This window comes from Larimichthys crocea, chromosome XXII (genome assembly GCF_000972845.2).
Source record: "Larimichthys crocea isolate SSNF chromosome XXII, L_crocea_2.0, whole genome shotgun sequence".
NCBI lineage: Eukaryota > Metazoa > Chordata > Actinopteri > Sciaenidae > Larimichthys > Larimichthys crocea.
Window position 1 is genome coordinate 9,515,956 of NC_040032.1, and position 20,406 is coordinate 9,536,361.

General features: G+C 43.9%; 1 protein-coding gene across 1 annotated transcript; it reads left to right on the forward strand.

Moving 5' to 3' along the window:
* Window positions 1–1,032: 1,032 nt before the first annotated feature.
* On the forward strand, window positions 1,033–19,546 carry LOC104937702 (dapper homolog 3). The gene is made up of 3 exons (XM_010754003.3): window positions 1,033–1,625; window positions 15,117–15,234; window positions 16,732–19,546. Exons 1-3 carry the CDS (start codon window positions 1,335–1,337, stop codon window positions 18,408–18,410), a joined length of 2,088 nt encoding a protein of 695 aa, XP_010752305.3. The 5' UTR covers window positions 1,033–1,334; the 3' UTR covers window positions 18,411–19,546.
* Window positions 19,547–20,406: the final 860 nt, after the last annotated feature.

The window sequence follows — 20,406 nt, forward strand, 5'->3', positions numbered from 1 at the left end:
AATTCGTCTTGGTGCATAACAAACTGAACCCAGTGCCTTCATGCTGTGAGCTATACAATGTAAAGTAATTATAGGTTAATCACTGGATATCAAATCTAATAAATTTGAAGAAATTATGAAGCACAAACTTTAGAATAGGTTTTATTTGACTAATTTCATTTATTTAAAGGTCCAGAGTGTCAAATGTAAGTGTATCTATGAATGAAATGAAGTATTAATGTAGCCGCCGTGACAAGAGCTGTTCGAATTCTCCAACTGTTAAGAAAGGAAGCACTGAAGCTCCTTTCCTTATCTCCTTTAGCGTAAAAAACAACACAGTCAGAGCGTGGGGAGTATCTAGGAAGTATCTCAGATGAGCGTTTTGTAGTCCATCTTCTGGACTTTGTAGTTTTACCACAGATCACGTCAACAACATTCACCGTCGCTTCATGACGTAGTTTAGTGTGAGAGCAGTCGTCTTCTCCTGACTCCTCATCACCTTCACATCTGTCCTTGACCTTGTGACGTTTTCCATCGAGGTCAAGTAAAAAGTGTTTAGGAGCTGACTTTACGTAAGACCTTTCACGTTTTAAACAATCACTGTAGTTTCTCCTTGAATGCCTTGAACCTACAATGGGAGGTGATGGATATTCAGCCGGTTACAATCTGAAACTTCACCACTAGATGCCGCTAAATTCTGCCCACTGCACCTTTAAGTACACTCTGTGTTTTCAGTGTATTTTGTAATACATACCTTTGAGCTGTTCACACTCTTTAACGCTAGATGGCGTCCTTTACCTGCTGTAGGTGAGTTTGTAAAAACGTTGGAAAAGTTGGATTCATTGTTTATTGTTCATCTGACAGTGCTGTATAGTGTATATACATCTACAGCAGATACAGATATGCATATCCCATCACACAGAGTTTATACATGAGTGTGTCTGCATGGTATTAGTCAGTTTAAAGAAGCATCTTTGCTGAAATAGTTTAAATAAATCACATTTTTACTTTAATAACTGATGACAAACATCTGTGTTCATTTATGACTTCATGTTCATCTTTCTTCTCTTTGATTGGGATTTTACTGACTTTAACTTGAGGCTTGAAGTGGCCTCAGTCGGTTGTGGGTGTCAAACAAAAGGCTGCCTGCCTTCCTTCATAGGCTCCACCAACAGCTGTCCAAGTGAGACTGCATAGCGGACCGCAGGCCAGACAGAGGAGGGGAATGGGTCCGAGTCCGACGGCGGTGAGTTCAGCAGCTGAAGCCTACAGTCGATGCCTCTCCGCTGCGGGTGTCCAGAGAGTGCGTCAAGCTTTCGTCGGATTAATTTAGCGTCCATTCGTTGGGAAGAAGGATGTCTTTGCAGGAGCTACCAGGCTCCTTTGGAGTCATGTTCCCAGCTTTCTCTCTGCCCATGAAAGCAGAGCGCAGTCGGAATAAGGAGCGGCTGGAGGCCAGTCTGGCCGGCTTGTGTGAGCTGGAGCTCCTCAAACAGAGGCAGGAATGTCGGGTGCTGAGCGCTCTCTGCCTCGGGGACTCTCCGGTTCCAGGGCGTCCGCCTTGGGGGTCTCTGCGGTCGGCACGTTGCGCCCTGGACGCACCAAAAGGCAACGCGTCGGAGGACTTCAACCGACGGCTCCAGGCTGTAAGTCGTTTGTCTGATCGTGGTTCTTTTGTGCTGAAGTTTAATGGATGTCTCGGTAGTTTGGACAGTGTGTCCTGTTTTTAACAACAGATGGACACTTGATGAGGCTTTTGTTGTCAGATGCAGAGAGGTGTGAACCAGCAGTCATGGGTCATTTCTATACTGACTTTTATGGACTGAGTGTGCCAGGACTTTTTACTGTTTTGGAGCACTGGAGGTCCTTGGACCTTCTTGTGGTAACTACTGGATTGGATTACCAAACACTGCATGTAAGAATGAGAAAATTAAAAGAGAAGAAAACCACCTTTAAAGCTGTCATTGACCTCAGTGTGCAGTTATGAAAATGCAAAGTCAGGAGGGCCCCTAAAGACACACATTACCATTTAAGGACAACTTTTGGGGGAGATTTATTACTTATCCATTTCATGCTGAACACAGCGGATCGTTGAGACACCTCGATTCCCCCGAGTTTGGACAAATTATGACTTCATTGGGATAAAAGATGAGGTCATTGTTTGTCAGCCTTCCACATTTGGTCAAGATTACATCCAAACATCCAAAATCAACAGAAAAAGAGTAGCCCACTTTTTGAACCAACTTAATGTCCTCAGCAGATGATGCTTCCTAATATTTAAGACAGGCCTCAGGATACGACGGTATGGATCCTCTGCCAGATGCAGAATATGTAGAATTTAATGACATGTTGTTGCCAAAATGGAAAGAAAACATCAGTTTCATTCACACTGTAGCTCTGAGAGAACTGAGTCTGGAAGCAAATTTCAAACTTGGACGCATTCTTGGTTGATTTTCAATTACAGCTCTAACAAACACTGACGTGTTTACTTACAGACATTGTGTAAATGATAGCAACTGTGCTGCACTCTCTGTAAATATATAGGCACCAAGTAGAGAGGGAAGTATACCAAGAATTAGAAGACAGGGAGCTGTGTCAAAGTGTGATGTTGGGCCAGCGTCAACTTTTCAGCTGTTTCTCAAATGAGCTAACCCGTGTGAAGGACAAGCAGCAGCCGCAGCCATTGGCTACAATACGTCCAGCTTCCTGCCCAAAAGCCGCTGAGCCTGCAGTCCATCAGCATTGTGCAGCGCTGAGACAAGGGGTGTCAAGGGGGCGCAGATGAAATGACCCCTCCCCAGTGACTGTATTAGCGAGCAATGCAGGACTGATGCAAGATTAATTAAGTCTGTAGTCTCGATGAGGAAATATTTTAAGTGTAGCGTGATGTGTTTTACTGAGATCTGGATCATGACAGGTCTCTGACTGGAAAACCAGAAACTATAGAAACAACAACACAAAGGTTGGAGGTGGAAACACGTCCATCTTATGACTTCTCATCTGTTTGAGTTGAACCGTCCATGACATATTTGCCTGCAGCTTGAAAGTGAGTCAAAGAAGGCATTGTAACACTAAAATTCAAGTGCTGTGATATTGTTCATGGAAACTAATGCCTGTGCTTTCTCCTCCCACGTAAACTTCTTCCCTTCTTTTAAGGACCATTTTGTAATGCGTAAACCATGACACACGGTCTGATTCAGGCTGCCTGTGCGGCTGCAGGGTTATTAACTGTGGACTGATGGATACTTGAAATGGCAGAAATTCCTGCTGTGAAGACTCGAGAACACCGCCAGTGTTTGGAAACAGCCGTGATCTGATAGAGGTTTTATTTGCAGCATATTTCATGGACATAAAGTCTGAAAAACTGCACACAAACCTAAAAGAGGACACAAACCCTTCAGATTATGCACAATTAGTTTGAATAAACATTTTTAGCCTCTCCAACTTTAGAACTTTATTCAGTGATTTTGGTGAAACTGGATCAGCTTTTCTCTCTGATATCATCCAGCTGCTCAGCTTCTAATAATTAACTAATTAACTGCTAACTGGCAGCAGAACCGGGCTCAGCAGCCAGATCCGGTTTGAGCACAGCCTTTTGAGACCAACAGGGAATAACGTCACACTGCTGAGGTGATTTACAGACTTTATGATGGAAACATTGATCAGTAGCGAACAGCTATGTGTCGTTAGCTCGGTCAGCCGTATATCTAACTGAACTGACTCAGCCCGGGATGCCAGGACCCAAACCCGGCAAGAAAACCACCTCGGTAGGCTGCTGTGTTCACTGTTAGACTGGACACTGCCGGTCCAGAGGTTCTGCTGCTGTATTCACTGTTAGACTGGACACTGCTGGTTCAGAGGTTCTGCTGCTGTGTTCACTGTTAGACTGGACACTGCCGGTTCAGAGGTTCTGTTGCTGTGTTCACTGTTAGACTGGACACTGCTGGTTCAGAGGTTCTTTTCAGTCCTGGGTTTGGCCGTGTTGCATTGGGGGTCTGTCTGTTATGTATATGATGTCGAGGCTCACAAATGGCATTTGAAAACATATAAAAATATTAAAGGTCTACTTGGACACGATGAGCTTTGCATAAAGACTGGACGCAGGGGGAAAGCTAACCAGGCTCTGTCCAACTCTGCTGAAGCTTCCTGATTAACACTTTGTATGTCTAATCAAAGCAGATATCTTGTGAAGAGTTGTGGTTTTAGGGGGAGTCGTGTGCTGGGATTACTTCTTGGCGACCAGCAGTCGGGTACGATGGAGTCTGGAGTCTTGTTGTCACTGTGAGGTTGCCAGGCGTCCAGCAGCGACTTCAGGAAGTCACTGCACTCTGATAAAATCATTCAGACTTCTTTAAAAACTTGGAAGCTGCCAAACTGTATCTACTCCTAGTCATAAAAGTTATAAGTGGCCGCAGTCAGACAGTCTGGAACGGGATCTGATTGGTCATTGGGGTGTTATGCTCCCTCTGAGACTTTGGTGGTTTCCAAGGCACTCGAAGGCCAGCTTCAAATTCTCAACCACAGCAGCAGATCATTGAAGGAGGGAGTTACCATGATGCTTTCAGGTCCTTCTTTAAGGTCTTGCTTCACCATATCCTCCCTCTTCTTTTGTTCATCATGTGTTTCTGAGTAAGACAGCTCAATTACGGGAAATAATCAACCCCCTCGTATCTTATTTCCAATAAAGCATTATCTGTTCTTGATTTCGGTCTGCTGAGTCACCTCAAAATCTGCTCTCAAAGACCTTTCCCTTCTCACAACTCTAATGAGCACAGTTAGTATTCATCAGGGTTGATCTGAGGGTGACTTCCATGAAGTCTTCATCGCAGGATTATGTCCAGGGGTAAATAATCTGATACTGTGGAGCACATTTTTGGCATGTATGGGCACACACAGCCTGTGAGCTGCACTTATAGATCAGTTTATATCCCCTTGTTGATATCGCCGCCTCTGGCATGTGCTTCCTTTCATAACTCCTCTCAGACTACTTGAACCTTCTGAAGGTTCATACATGCTAGCTCAGATCATCTTGATTCAGGACTGTGAGTGTGGATGAGGTGAAACGGGGGAAAAGTCTGCGTCCCTGGCGAAAGGCAGAGAAAGAATGCATGTGTTTGTGTGTCTGCATGAGGGAGAGTATGTGTATTTGTGCCTCAGCAGGAGCTGCTGACAGCCATGTGACAGCTGACAGCAGCTGGGAAAGCAGCACAACCTTCACTGTGGCCTCCTGTACGTCAAGGGACTAATGAGAGGCACGCTGAAATGTGGACAGTGTGTGTGTGTGTGTGCCCTGTATAGTCAGATAACTCTGATAATCTCATCAGGGCGTTGGGTGATGTTGATGATCTGAATGTTGGTAATTATGAGGTTTAAAAAAAGGAATCTAAATGAACGACGTTGGTTGATAGTGAAGTGATAATGAAGATATGAGTGTTTAACCCTTTAGAGCCCAGAGCGAACAGCATTAGTGAATCAAAACACGTTAAATGAAGTCTGATCTTTGTGTTGTAGATAGTTCAAGTCGTCATCGGTAACCAGAAGCAGAAATATGCATCTTTACACTGATATCTGTGATTTTATTTTGGCGGGTTCCCATCCGGTTTCCAATCTTGTTGTGAGTGACATCCTGACCCAGCGTGCAGAGTGTAAAGAAACAAAGACATTATATGTTCATCATCACCATCAGTAAACAGAACGACTCACCCGGCTCTCTCTGCCCAGACGGAGGCTGTTTACTGAGGGGAGTGTTCGCCGAAGAGTCGGCAGGGAGGACTGACCGGGCCGATCTGACTTTTCAACATAAAGTCAAAGATCCTATAAGTTTTTGTTGGTACTATTACTTTGTTGGAACAATGTGGATTGCTAGAAATTTCATCACATCATCACCATCAGTAAACAGAGGGACTCACCCGGCTCTCTCTGCCCAGACGGAGGCTGTTTTCTGGGGGGAGAGTTCGCCGAAGAGTCGGCAGGGAGGACTGACCGGGTCAGGGTGACTTTTCCACATATAAACTGGGGGATTTTGTGTTGAATCAAACTTATAAATGTTACATATTTGCTATGAAATCAAAGTGGAAGTTGTGTTTTTTAAAATGAAAGCGACCTATGCTTAGTTTCTTTCTGCGTTTGAGATCAAGCTGTTTGTTGAGTTCCAGCTCCTCCGGAGTCTGGAGGGATAAACAGCAAAGCGGCTGACAAAACAACAAGTGAGCTGAAACACTCTCCTTCCTCAACAGCTGCTGTTCAACTGCCCCTGAGCAAGGCACCAATCCGAGGCATCGCCAACAGTCGGACGCTGTGGTCGTGCATGTGTTTACAGTGTCGGTGTGTTTGTGCTGTCATCCAGCATACTGTCAGTCTCCGGTGGAAACCGTCGCAGCTGTCAAACACAAACATTCTCCACTGTAAAGGACGGACTCTGCTGACGCTTCGCACCTCGCTGTGCTGGGCAAACACTGTCGCATGTCTGCACAGAGGGGGGAGGGGGAGAATTCATTAAGATACCTGGTCACTTGTGAGGTCTCCAAAACAGAAACTAACCACTTGGTTACTAAAGTCACAGCTGTGCAGCCTCAGGGGTGTCAAGAGGAAGAAATGCAGTCATTAGTACAAGTCAGGACAGAGTGGATAAACACAATATGTGTCATGATTACCAATGAAATGAAACTTCATCTTCAAACGGTGTGAAGATGAAAACTAAGACCAACACACAATTTAAACTGTGACACTGAATCCTCCTCTGAAATATAATCTTTTAATTAAATGAATTAATCATCATTCGATACAAGAATTTGAATGAAAACACTGTCTCAGTATCATCGTGCCCCGTAGTCACGTCACAGTCACGAGCTGAAATGGATCAGGAGAACCTCTTCTCCACACAGGTAGCTCTGGTTCTTGAACTGGTTCTGTTCCATCATAAAATTAAATAAACCTTAAAGCTTTGTCCATATTTTTCCTCTTCAACCCTCTCGAACTTGATGTCCTCTCAGCTGCAGACATTATTTCAGCTCTCACAGGAAGACTTTAACTTTTAAACCTGCGTTTCATACCTTTTTAAATTGCCACAGTTTATTTTTTTATGCTCTCTTCAGTCCTATTCTGAGTTCATAATTACTGTGTATTGTGCTGCTGAGAGTGTGTCACAGTGCCGCACTGGTCTGCTGACACGTCCACATGTGTTCAGTGATGTAATTTGTACTTTTCTTTTAGTTTTGGTGTTTTATTGAGTGGTACCATGACAGGAACCAGGAATCCCTCTTCTGTAGTTGTTTAATAAGAGTATTCGGCTGTGTGGTTTGCCTCCTCGCCTCGAACCAGACTTGAGCTGTTTCAGAGCCTACGCACAGTAACACAGGGTTAATTGGATGATTGATTACACCTGTAGCAGCGTCTGATTGGTTTAAAGATGCGTTTAACAATGAAGACCGCTCTCCTTTCTAACTCAGACCCAGGACCGAACACAACCTGCAGACCAGCAGTGAACAACAGCAGCCTACCGAGGTGGTTTTCTTGCCGGGTTTGGCTCCTGGCATCCCGGGCTGAGTCAGTTCAGTTAGCTACACGGCCGACCGAGTGTCAGTTTTAATGTTTCCATCATAAAGTTTGTAAATCGGTAATGTAACGTTCGGTCTGGCTGAGCCTAGTTCTGCAGATTAACTAGTAGTTATCTACTTCAGCAGCTATCAGAGGGATGCTACATGTTCTACAAACTTCCAAACTTCAGTGTTGCTGTTTGCACGGTCAGCGCTTTGACTCCTCACCGTTTGTGTCCGGCGATTTATTTCTGTAAATTGTTATTAGCTGTCATCATTCAACAGGAATGTAACTTAGAAAAACTTTGCAAATGGGTCAGCGCACACCAGGAGTTAAACAAGACACATTTTTTTGTTGCCCTGAAACTGATGGATAGTTTTAACTATGTGAAACATCTTTAAATAAACCTCATTCATGCTGGGGATTAACAACCTGATCCGCATCGTGTAAGCAACAACAGCTGAAGCGCAAATTAAATCCATGAACAGCAACAAAGTAACAAAGACAATGAGAAAACACAGAGATCTGTCACAACATAATTCAGCCCATGTGTTCTTATGGAAAACGGTCACAGTATCAATACATCTGACAGCCACAGCATGTAGTCACTGCCTGGCTTTAATCAATTGAAAGCAAAGGACACAGAAGGAGATTTCCTGTAGTAATCAATATATGTTTTCCAAGAAGGGATCAACTCAATTTCAGTGGATAGAGGAAGAAACTATCTTTTAAACAGCTCCATCTGGCTCTGATGAACTCCGAGCAGTCTGTTAAAAACAGTGACTGAGTGGATCCTGGGCAGAGCTGGTGCTGGGCTTTATACCGAGCCTTCAGCTCGAGTTAATCAGATTCCTCCAAACGTCCTCTGACTGCGGTGCAGAGGTTGTGTTTGAATATATTGTTTAAGTCACAACAACAGCTGGCAACTGCAGCCTTAACTCTGCTGTGAAACCTGAGCCGGGCCCGTGGATGTTTGATTTCATGCTTGTTCGTCATGTGAAAATGAAAAATAACCCGGAGAGATGGATGTGGAGCGCGCTGCCTACAACAGGAAACCATATTTGGCCCGGCGTTAGTGTGCCTTCACATCTCGTTCAAACAAAGCTGCACTGTGCAGCAGTCCAAACATGCCAGGGTGACACTGAACATGAAGCTTTCAGCCATTTCATGTGGATTGATTTTATAAAAACTGTTAAATGACGATGTATTTATGTTTTAGTTTCATTTCAACAAGTCAGCATTTCGCAGACATTATTGGATATTGCTGCTGTAAACTAACAGAAAGTAAACTCCAGCTTGTTTGCAGAAACATGAGCGAAGCTTTCTGGGGGATTTTCCGAAATATAATTTGTCTTCACGGTCGAATGCAGAAGAAGAGAAAGACAAACTGTAAATCACTTCAGTAGTGTAACGTTATTCCCTGCTGGTCTGAACCTGGACCAGTCCGACTGCTGATGGCAGATTCAGTCAGTTAGCTACTTTAGAAAGTAGTCGTGGGGAAAAGCAGCAAATATATTGTGAATAAAATCTGATCCAGTCTGAATAAAGTTCTGGAGTTGTGGTTCTGTACAGTAATCAGTCACAGACTGGATCAAACTGGAGGCACTCCGCTCTGGCGGCGTCCGAAGAGAGAAAGCGTTTGATTGGACGAGATGTTCGAGGAGTCTGATATGAACCTCGAGAGTGACGGGCGATGGGTGCGTTCACTGTCTCGCTGTGTTGGGGTCGATTAAGGGAGATGTTTCCAAGAGAAACCGAAGAGGTGACGTAGGAAAACAAAACACAGGGTAAACACCCAGAAACACTCGTCTGTCGTCTGGTCTCTCTCTCGGGTTAAACATCGAGCTCTTCCACTCAGCACTCGTCCTCGAGGCCTGCAGAGCTTCTGACGTGTTGACTGGATTTGAAGTGTTTTTCTGTTGCATTTGTTTGGATCATTCCTGTATTTGCAGCCTGTTGGCTGTTCATGTTCATGCTTTGGATACTAACATGTTTCTGAATTGGCAGCGTGTCTGCAGCACGTTCCTCCTCATGGAAATATTTTGGGCCATTGTAGCGTGTTTCATCACAGCCAGAAATGAACTGGAGACACCGCTGACGATTCAAGGTTACAGAAATACCAACACCTAACGAGCTAATGAGCTGTGTCTGCATATTTACATGCACAATAATACACCCAACATATACAATATATTCAGCTTTAAAGTATGCAAATATGTATGATGGATCATTTCACAGAAATACTTGTGTTGTTTTTTTTTGTTCTTTGTATTTTACAAAGAATACACCACGAGGTAACTGTGCAGTGTGAATACATAAACAAAATAATTGCACAGTGTTATATAATGTGAAACATATACAGCCCTGTCTCCAAAAAGTTGGCACACTGTTCAAAATGTAACCAGAAACAGAAAGTGATGATGTGAAAACACTGAAACTCCACAGACAATCTATCTAATGTTGAAAGTGAGAAATTTAAGAACGTTGAAAAACTTCAAAAAGTCGATTTTCAGTGAAACATTTCAATGTTGTTCTAAACGGCATCACAGAGTTAAAGTCTTGTTGTTATGAGTACATTATAAAAACTCCTCCGCACATAAACATTTCATATAATCTCAGGTTATTCAGGCTCCCGTGAGCCTCATCTGTCTGTTCTCTTAATCCCGACATTGACAGTAATCAAATACTTGTGTGCATGTAAACAGACGCGGTGCGGCTCGTGATCAGGAGGCAGATAGAGAATGTGCAGATCTGGTGTTTTTACAGTGTAGCAGCGTGGCTTGAATTATTGATCGCAGGAAATAAAGAAAGCTCGTCTTTGTTTTCACTCTTTTGAAACGTTAATCCATATTTCCTGTCTGGGTTCCCGTCGTATACTCTCCTCCTCCTCTTCCTCTTTTTACCTCTCCATCTTTTGCCGCTTTGTTGTCATGGAGACAGCTGCTTGTTGGTTTCCAAACACATTTCTAAAATATTTTTAGTTTTGGAGTTCAAGGCTCTTATCGGTGCAAACACAAATACATATGCTGCATAACTGCGAGTCCACCACCATGAAATTACCATTCATTGAGACGGCCTGCTCAAAACACATTCCTGCCCCCCCACAAACACACACACACACAACCACCCACATATGCACACACACACACACACACACACACACACTTATCTGTTTATCTGTGCTCATCTTTCAAACGGGCTCGTCTGGATTTACATTTCAAATTTCAGCCTGTTGAGAGTTGAGCACAGCAAATCTGTCAAAGTCAAGTTACATGTTAAAATAAAGCCACTAATGCAAAATCATTAAACGTTTAACTTAATAATTCATTTTTTTTTAAATAAAAAAACTAATAAATGCAGTATAATCTTTTGTATTTTTATGCGGTTGGTGTTTTATTCCATATTTTCAAATGAAAAACTGCCAGTAAAAATATGCCATGAAACAGGACTGTGTTTTACTGTACACAGTTATACTTCAAAACCTTTTTTATTTGCTATTTTAACAAAGTTCACACAGAATAAAAAGGTATTTTGTATTAGAGACTGTTAATTATACAGTCAACACTGGAATATTCAATGATCAAGACTGTTTACTATCATTGTTCGACAGTTTTTTACTGTAAAATCTGATCTAATATAAAATACTACTTTATTCTGTGTAAATTCCCTTAATATAGCGTATAAATAAATAAAGGTTGTGAAGTATAACTGTGTTATACTGTAACACGGTTATGTTTTACGGTCTTTTACTGTCATTTTAGTCATTTAGACATTTAAAAATATAGAATAAAACTCTGTGATACATCCTTTTACCGTAATATTATATTAGAAAAAGTTATGCTTTTATTTTCTGACAACCACAGCTGAGGGTTTTGTCTGTGCTATATGAATTCATCCCTGAAATGCATCCTATCTTTGCTTTGGCCGGTTTAACCATGAAGTCATTGCGTGCCGAGAAGATGGTAAATCAAATTTGTTCCTGCAGAAAGAGTGCTTGTGTTTGTGGAATGCACATTACGTGCAGTCTCTGTCGTTGTTCCAGGTGTTCTCAGTCAGCAGTGTTCATGTAATGAATGCATAAAGTCTGCGTATCATCGCAGGAGCATCAGGCCTGACTGAATATTACTCTTGTCAGACTGACCCTGAAAGATTTCTATGGATAGAAAACATTGCAAACTGTGCACACAGATTCACTTCCTTACGCCAAACGTAGCCAGCGAGCTGAAATCAGGCAGACTGCACAGAGACCTAATTGTCTCGGATGCAGTCGCAGCAGCACTTTTGCGGTCGAAGGTCCGACGATCGGCTTTACAGCTCAAAGCTTCAATAGAACCGAAGGTGTGTACATGTGTGCATGCACGAGTGTGTGTGTGCATTCATGCGTGACCGCGTGTCTGTCTATGCAAAGACATGACTGTGTGTGTGTGTGTGTGTGTGAGTGTGTGTGCACTCACAAGAGGGAAACAAGCAGCCATTGAACCAGTGTGGTCTCACATAAGTAGCTGCTTAAACCCACACACAGCCCCTTTTATACAGTGCATGCCTGACATAAGCCCATCTTAATTTTGCATGTACACACACACATTGAATCCTATGTCTGTATGTGTTGAGGAGTCTTGTGACACGCAGAGTGAGTTAGTTTACAGTTTAGATCTTCGGCATGAAGTGAAACCCGCAACAGAAAGTCAGTTTTATCAGATTTCAAAGATTCGTAGAGTTTGAAACACGACGAGGAATGCTCACATGAACTTTGATCTGATTTTTTTTTTTGAAGCGCGATGAGTTTGGATTCGCTCCAGAATGAGACACTCTTGGAGAAGAAGGCGTCGTTGCTGGAGTTCATAAGCTCGCTCATATTCCAAACACAATTTCTTAGCTCTGATGCTGATGATGTAACTGTTAGATAAACCACAGATGTGAGCGCTCCAACTCAATTTATTGTGTGTGGGCTGAATGCCTTAATTGAATACAGTATACAGAAGGTCTTTGAAGGCTGGCCCACTGATGAACTCGCCCAACACTAAATCACCAAATGTGTCTCTTCAGTCGACTGTTGGTTGTTTTGTTTCAGCTGGTACATTTTCCTTCCAGAGGATATTAGTGTGTCTTAGCTTTTAAGTCCCATGAAACAGGAAGTAGAGAAACTCTTTACGTCCTTGTTTTTAGGTGTTTCCTGTAAAAATAGTCAGATATTGATTAGCATTTAGTGTCTAGTAAAAACAACCTCCAGACCAGCAGTGTCCAGTCTAACAGTGAACATGGCGACAGAACCTCTGAACCGGCAGTGTCCAGTCTAACAGTGAACACAGCGACAGAACCTCTGAACCAGCAGTGTCCAGTCTAACAGTGAACACAGCGACAGAACCTCTGAACCGGCAGTGTCCAGTCTAACAGTGAACACAGCGACAGAACCTCTGAACCGGCAGTGTCCAGTCTAACAGTGAACACAGCGACAGAACCTCTGAACCGGCAGTGTCCAGTCTAACAGTGAACACAGCGACAGAACCTCTGAACCGGCAGTGTCCAGTCTAACAGTGAACACAGCGACAGAACCTCTGAACCGGCAGTGTCCAGTCTAACAGTGAACACAGCGACAGAACCTCTGAACCGGCAGTGTCCAGTCTAACAGTGAACACAGCGACAGAACCTCTGAACCGGCAGTGTCCAGTCTAACAGTGAACACAGCGACAGAACCTCTGAACCGGCAGTGTCCAGTCTAACAGTGAACACAGCGACAGAACCTCTGAACCGGCAGTGTCCAGTCTAACAGTGAACACAGCGACAGAACCTCTGAACCGGCAGTGTCCAGTCTAACAGTGAACACAGCGACAGAACCTCTGAACCGGCAGTGTCCAGTCTAACAGTGAACACAGCGACAGAACCTCTGAACCGGCAGTGTCCAGTCTAACAGTGAACACAGCGACAGAACCTCTGAACCAGCAGTGTCCAGTCTAACAGTGAACACAGCTACAGAACTTCTGGACCAGCAGTGTCCAGTCTAACAGTGAACACAGTAACAGAACCTCTAAACCAACAGTGTCCAGTCTAACAGTGAACACGGCGACAGAACCTCTGAACCGGCAGTGTCCAGTCTAACAGTGAACACGGCGACAGAACCTCTAAACCAACAGTGTCCAGTCTAACAATGAACACAGCAACAGAACCTCTGAACCAGCAGTGTCCAGTCTAACAGTGAACACAGCGACAGAACTTCTGGACCAGCAGTGTCCAGTCTAACAGTGAACACAGCCTCTGAACCAACAGTGTCCAGTCTAACAGTGAACACAGCGACAGAACCTCTGAACCGGCAGTGTCCAGTCTAACAGTGAACACGGCAACAGAACCTTTGAACCAACCGTGTCCAGTCTAACAGTGAACACGGCGACAGAACCTCTGAACCGGCAGTGTCCAGTCTAACAGTGAACACAGCAACAGAACCTCTGGACCGGCAGTGTCCAGTCTAACAGTAAACACGGCGAAAGAACCTCTGAACCGGCAGTGTCCAGTCTAACAGTGAACACAGCAGTCTACTGGCATCAGTTAGTGTTTCACTACTTAACAATCCGGTTCGGCTGCTGAGCCCGGTTCTGCTGCCTGCTAATGGCAGATTCAGTTTGCAGCAGCAAATCAACAATCTGCTACCAGCCAAACATCAGCAGCAGTCAGCCCAGCTCGGCGTCTGTCTTTCAGCCTTTTATTTCACCAAGCTCTCACCAACCACTAAAAGTCAGTCCCACATTTACTCTTGTCCGGCGGCTTCTTGCTCGCTCGCTCTCTCCTTTTTCTCTTCTTAGCTTCCTCCGTCAGCGTCCTCTCCGTCAGAGTCTTCTGCTGACTGCCGGGCCTGTAAACCCGGCTCATGTTACTTCACTGTTCATGAGGGAAACTCTGTAAAACCACAGAGAGTTACGTACGAGACAACATTCTCCTGATTACAAGTCAGTGTAGCATCAACATGATTTAATCTTTGATTTTCCACAGAATGGGAGCAGTCTTCAGTCTCTCAGCTCTCCAGTGACGATTGTTCTGCTTTGTTCCCTTCTATGTCTCTGTTCTCTGTTGTTTGGACAGCTTCAACTCCTACATAAGAGTTTTTGTTCCGTCCTTCAGCTTACATTTGGGTGGTTCGGACTCAGTGTGTGTGTGTGTGTGTGTGTGTGTGTGTGTGTGTGTGTGTGTGTGTGTGTGTGTGTGTGTGAATGCGGTGTTATTGTTCCAGTGTTTTGATAATAAGTGCTTGTGGTCATAGCTGTCTGTGAATGTGAAGGTTGTTGCTCTCGGTGTCTCTACCTCTCGTGCTGGCAGATGAACAGAGGGCTGATGTGCATTCCAGATCTGTGTGTATTTTAACGTGTCCCGTTGTGGTTTGAAGGTGTGGATAGGTGGCTGTAACTCTATCCGTGAATATGTACAAAAAGTGAAAGACTGAGGGATTGAGTTGAGTTCAGTGTGCAGGGTGTGTCTTTGAGTTAAAACAATGAGCAGATCTTTGAGAGATGCTCGTTTAATGTTTCATAACACCTAGAAATGAAGTTGCTATCCTGTATTCCTGCTTAAGTTCAGTGTTTTGACGTGGCCTTGTGTCTCTCTGTGGGTTTCAGAGCGGTCTGCAGTGTTCACCGCGGGGTGTGAAGGTGTCTTTAGAGGAGCAGGTAGCAGAGCTGAAGGTCAAATCAGCCGAATCTGCAACTGATCTGGAGGAAAGTCAACTCAGCTCAGGTAAAATCATCAACTCTACTTTCTTACTGACTCACAACATAAAGTCACATCTCTGCTTATGTTACACTGTAAAAGATTTACAGGGAGACACTGTTCCATAAAATACAACAATCAAACACTGTCATTAAAGGGATCATACTAATCACTGTTACACATCAGGGCACAATCACACACTCGTGCACGATGTCTCAGCCGCTGGGGTTCAGTATCTTGCCTGAATCGAAACAGTAACCCGCTCTTCCACCTGAGCCACATCCGCCCTGCAATGCAATCCACTGCTGTCCTGACTTTGACTTTACTTATTTAACTTTTGTCAGATTCGTTGTCACATATGAGCTTTTACTCAGAGGCACAACATGCCAGACAGTTTCAACCTCCAGGAAGCAGCGAAGCTTTCAGCGATGATCGACGTACTGTTTAAAAAGACTGAGTGTGATGTAAAGAATATTTACCTTCGAATTACAAAGAAAGAAATGAAATTGTTTGGACATTAACGTTCATTTGCTTCACTTTAATTACAGATCATTGTTGTCATTTTACATGTTCTTAAATATAATGTAAGAAATTAAAATTGTTAATTTACAGATATCTATAAATTAACAATCTGTAGACAGCTCATTATCTGTAATTTTTACAGTTTTGTACAAAAAAAAAAACAGAAAATCACTGTAAAAATTTGAGTTATATTCTCTAAATTTATGATTTTTTCACGGTGTATGACATAAACAGTGGATTCAGCTCTTTGTACGTGTTAAATATTTAAATTTTGTGCATAGCGTCGTCTCTTTTGTCTCTTTTGTGTACAGATACAGAGCAAACATCCTCGGGCACCTTGAGGAATTAATGACTCGTTATTATCTTTTAAAATATTGACTTCATATATAAAGGATGAGCTCTGTTCGTCAGGAAAGGAGCGATGCGTATTGTGTGCTCTAGTTTCACCCAAACAAAGCGCAGCATCTGACTCACAGTCATTATCAGGAGTGATGCTTCTCAGTCCGAGCTGCAGACGTTCGGGTCATTAAGAATGCACTTTGGTGTCTGGCACACAAACATCAAGAAGACAAATCTATCACACGTCCTCTTTGGCGAAGCACAAAGACAAATCTGAGCACGCTGGGATTTAAGAGGACAAACAGTCCTGTCTGTACTCGGTAATCGCATGGTGCTGGTTATACATGACCACAATTAAAATTTACTCGTGTCTGCAAAGACCGCAGATGGTTTGAAATGTGTGTTTGGTATACTGGAAGTTAACAGAGGAAGCCAATGAATTTCTCCTGTGCATAGAACACAGAGATGTGCATGAGATGAGCACATCCGTCTTTTTCTTGTTACTGGGAATCAATGTTTGTCAGTGCAGCACCTCATTAAGCTAAAGATCCCTGACATGCACACCAAACTGTAAACCTTGGGTCACATCGATGCACAGACTTTAGCAATGGTCAGGATTTGCCAGCTTAGACTGATCACTTTCTTTGTCTTTGCTCTCGACAGATGTCCTGGTCGCCAAGCAAATGAGATTCCCTGGGTCAAACCACTACCCTGTGGTCCCTCGTTCCCTCTCGGCCCCTGAGGGGACTGGAGAGACTGGAGAGGCAGGAGAAACATGGCTGTCAGACCCAATGAGACGGGCCACGGTTACTGAAGTTTTGGGGGAGATGAGGGAAGTTGAACCCAGTCAGGAAGATTATCAACAAGCTCAAAAGGTAGAGACTTATATATTTGGTTTGATCCAGCGCAGAGCCCTACCAACACGCCCCTCGAAGCCCCGCACCAGCCTGGCACATGATGCCCGAGCTGTCAGTGTGGTGAGGCAGAGTAGTTTGTGCCGCAAGGAGGAGCAACATCCACCGAAGCAGGCGTCTGTTCAAGAGATCTCCAGCCCGTCCCAGTGTCCAGAGGGAACTGCTCCACAGGCGTGCCATAACATTGATCAGGAGCACTACCACGGGACAGGGTTTCCTGAAGATGCACCACCACCGTACCACCACCATCTCCAGCAAAGTGTCCCGCATCAACCAGTGGTTTATCACAGGCCCAGGCAGGCCCCCATGATTAACACCTCTCGCTCAACCTTGCTGGACTATCCATCTTTCAGAGTTCTGCAACCCCAACCAGACTCCAGCAATAGCGAGCCTGATTCACCCCAACATTTCCACAACTACCCTTCCCCTCAGGCTGCGTCGAAGCCTCACCAGCAGCCTTCACCTGATGAGCAGCTGGTCAACGCAGAGTATATTCCAGCACAGCCTTGCCGAGCCTCCACCAGAGCTTACGCTCATCAGCACTCCAATCCTCACAAGGGCTCTGGAGTGCCCAAACCCAACCGGAGCACATATTCTCCAGAAAGAGGCCACCACCATCATCATCAATCACAGCAGCCCACAGCATCTCAGATCCAACCCTCCAGGTCCCGAGGGGGCCAAAAGAAGTGTCGTTCAAATGAAGACAAGAATGGTGCCAGCAGGAAACCTGGAAAGAAGGCATGTAGGTCTCAGTCAGAGAACAGCCTGCAAAGGGTTCCTGAGCGCAAGTACAATACAGTAGAGAGAGATGGTGGAGGAAGTGGAAGTGGTGGAAGGGGAAGTCGTAGTAGTCAATCCAAAAGCAAGAAACAACAGCAAGGAGGCGGCAGCTATCGACGCTGGCAGTCCACCCTGGAGCTCAGCCAAGACGAGGCTGACCAGCCAGCCGTGCAGGCACCCGTGCAGGCACCCATGCAAGGCTCCTCATCCTCAAACCAAAAAGACCATTGTGGAAGGCGCACACGCAAATCCCGCCCGACACATACATCGTACGCTTACCCACACCACCACCAACACCACCACCACTCCCACCTTCATCAGCACATGGAGTACCAGTTAGAGGGGGACCAGGTGCCACTGTGTCAGCCCAGTGAGGACTACCCTCACCCAGGTCAGGGTGAGTCTGAGTCAAGCATGAGCGAGGCTGACTCTCCAGATTCCAGCTCTTTGTCCAGTGACTCAGATGAGAGCGGTGGTTTGGTCTGGCCTCAACAACTACCCCCTCAGCTGTCCCTCCCATCACCTCCTGCCCCATCTGGAGCACCTCTGCAGCCCAAGGCCTTTGTCAAGATTAAGGCCTCGCATGCCCTCAAGAAGAAGATCCTACGCTTCCGCACTGGTTCACTGAAAGTAATGACCACTGTGTAAAGTGGAACACTTAGGGGTGAGCTGCAGAGCTTTGGACTATGTAAAATAATGGACGACCAACAGTAAATATAAAAATAAGTGTGTGCATGATCTGGACTGATTGGATAGTTTTAGATCAGCAAGCATTGAAGGAAATGACTTCCACCACATCAGCCTTTTTGTTTTTAAAAATGTTACTTAAGTTTTATATGGATGACTCTAATTTGGCCACATTGGCCGCTAAATATCTCCTCCTACCCACATGCACACACCCGTTCATACAGTATACGGTATCATAGTCCATGCTGACATCGTCTTTGGGGTCATGCCAGGCACAGATTAATCCTCAATATACTCACCATTGTAAGAGGCGATGAGTCTCGAATTATCTTAAACTTTTCTTACTTTTTTTTTTGTGTGGCTTGTTCGTACAAGTCAGATTCACCAAACTGTCTTAACTGCACACCTTTAGTGCAGTTAATCATTTGGGAGATTTGCATAACCAACTCTTTATACCTGTTCTGCACATTGGACGCTTATTGTTGATAATATAATAGTCAACAATGTTGAGACAGGTCACGGTTTCCTTATATCTGGACTGTGAAATTCTCTTTTGTTGCTAAAATGATTGCATACCTGTTGTTATTATTAAGATGTTACGACAAGCAACCAAACGTTAGTGCTTCATACATGTTTATTTCAAACACACGACTATTAAATATATTGTCTGACAGGACACACGAGCTTGAGACATTTCTGCCTTGAATTGATGGTTGAGGTTGTAAATCTCAATCTGTATAAAGAACTCTGTGAATCTTCGACATTTTACTGTAGCAACAGTCACAAACCAGCAATATTTAAAGTGTCTTTTAAACTTTTTGGTGAGATCAAACGTCTCATTTAAGTATTCTTGAAGGACCTTTTTAAAAATGTTGAGTCGCAACAGGTTTTTACTGTTTTAATGTTAATAGTAGGTAACTTGCAGACTAATAGAACTTTGCCTACCCAAAGAATGTATTTAACATTACAGTGTCACTTTGATTATTTGACAGTATTATCTTTAAAGTGCACTAGCCAACTCACTATTAGCTTCTTTTTTTGTATGAAATGTGTTTGACAAAATGCAGTGTATGAAATTAAAGTGTTTAAAATAAAATACCAAAATAATATCTGTGTTTTTCTTTTCAATCAATGGAGGTTTTTGTTCAGTTCATCATGTTAGGTGTCACCAAATGGCCGGCCCGTGTAAATGCCCTCAGGCAAGACCACACACTGTGAGACAGGTAAAACACACTCACACACACACACACACACACACACACACACACACACACACACACACACACACACCAGTCAACAGCCCTGCTGTTAGTCATGGAGGTGTTGAGTGACTGAGAGGTATGAGAGAATGGGAGTGGAGGAGGGATTGAAGAGAAGTTAACAGGAACATTTGCTTGTTCAGGAGAAACACTGAGATGTATTTTGTGTTTTAATACTTTTACATGGTTGTTTACAAGTTTTTTGAAACAATTACTGCTACTACAGCGACCATTACTACTATACAAGTATTTTACTACTACAATTACTCCTGTATCACAACAATTAAAGTAACACTACCCAGTGTTACTTTAATTTTTGTGGTATTGTTTTGTTTTTGTGATTTGTTGTCTCCAGTGTCAGAGTGTGATCCCACTGTGGTAACCATGACTACAGCTGTACTCGAGTACTTGTTCTGATTACATTACTTCTGATCAGAAACTAGCGAGTCGACGACTTTGATAACAGCCAATCATCAACCAGGTCACCAACAGCAAAGTGCCAACATGAGCTAACGAACTGAGCTAACATGAGCTAACAGCAGCTAACACTGAGCTAACATGAGCTAACAGCAGCTAACAGCAGCTAACGAACTGAGTTAACAGCAGCTAACAAACTGAGCTAATATGAGCTAACATGAGCTAACAAACTGAGCTAACATGAGCTAACAGCACCTAACAGACTGAGCTAACATGAGCTA

Bases quoted from the DNA above. Each gene is read 5' to 3' on its own strand.
- LOC104937702 (XM_010754003.3), top strand. From the start codon at position 1,335: ATGTCTTTGCAGGAGCTACCAGGCTCCTTTGGAGTCATGTTCCCAGCT. The intron at 1,626-15,116 runs GTAAGTCGTTTG...TGTGGGTTTCAG, and splicing joins TCAACCGACGGCTCCAGGCT to AGCGGTCTGCAGTGTTCACC. The intron at 15,235-16,731 runs GTAAAATCATCA...TGCTCTCGACAG, and splicing joins GGAAAGTCAACTCAGCTCAG to ATGTCCTGGTCGCCAAGCAA.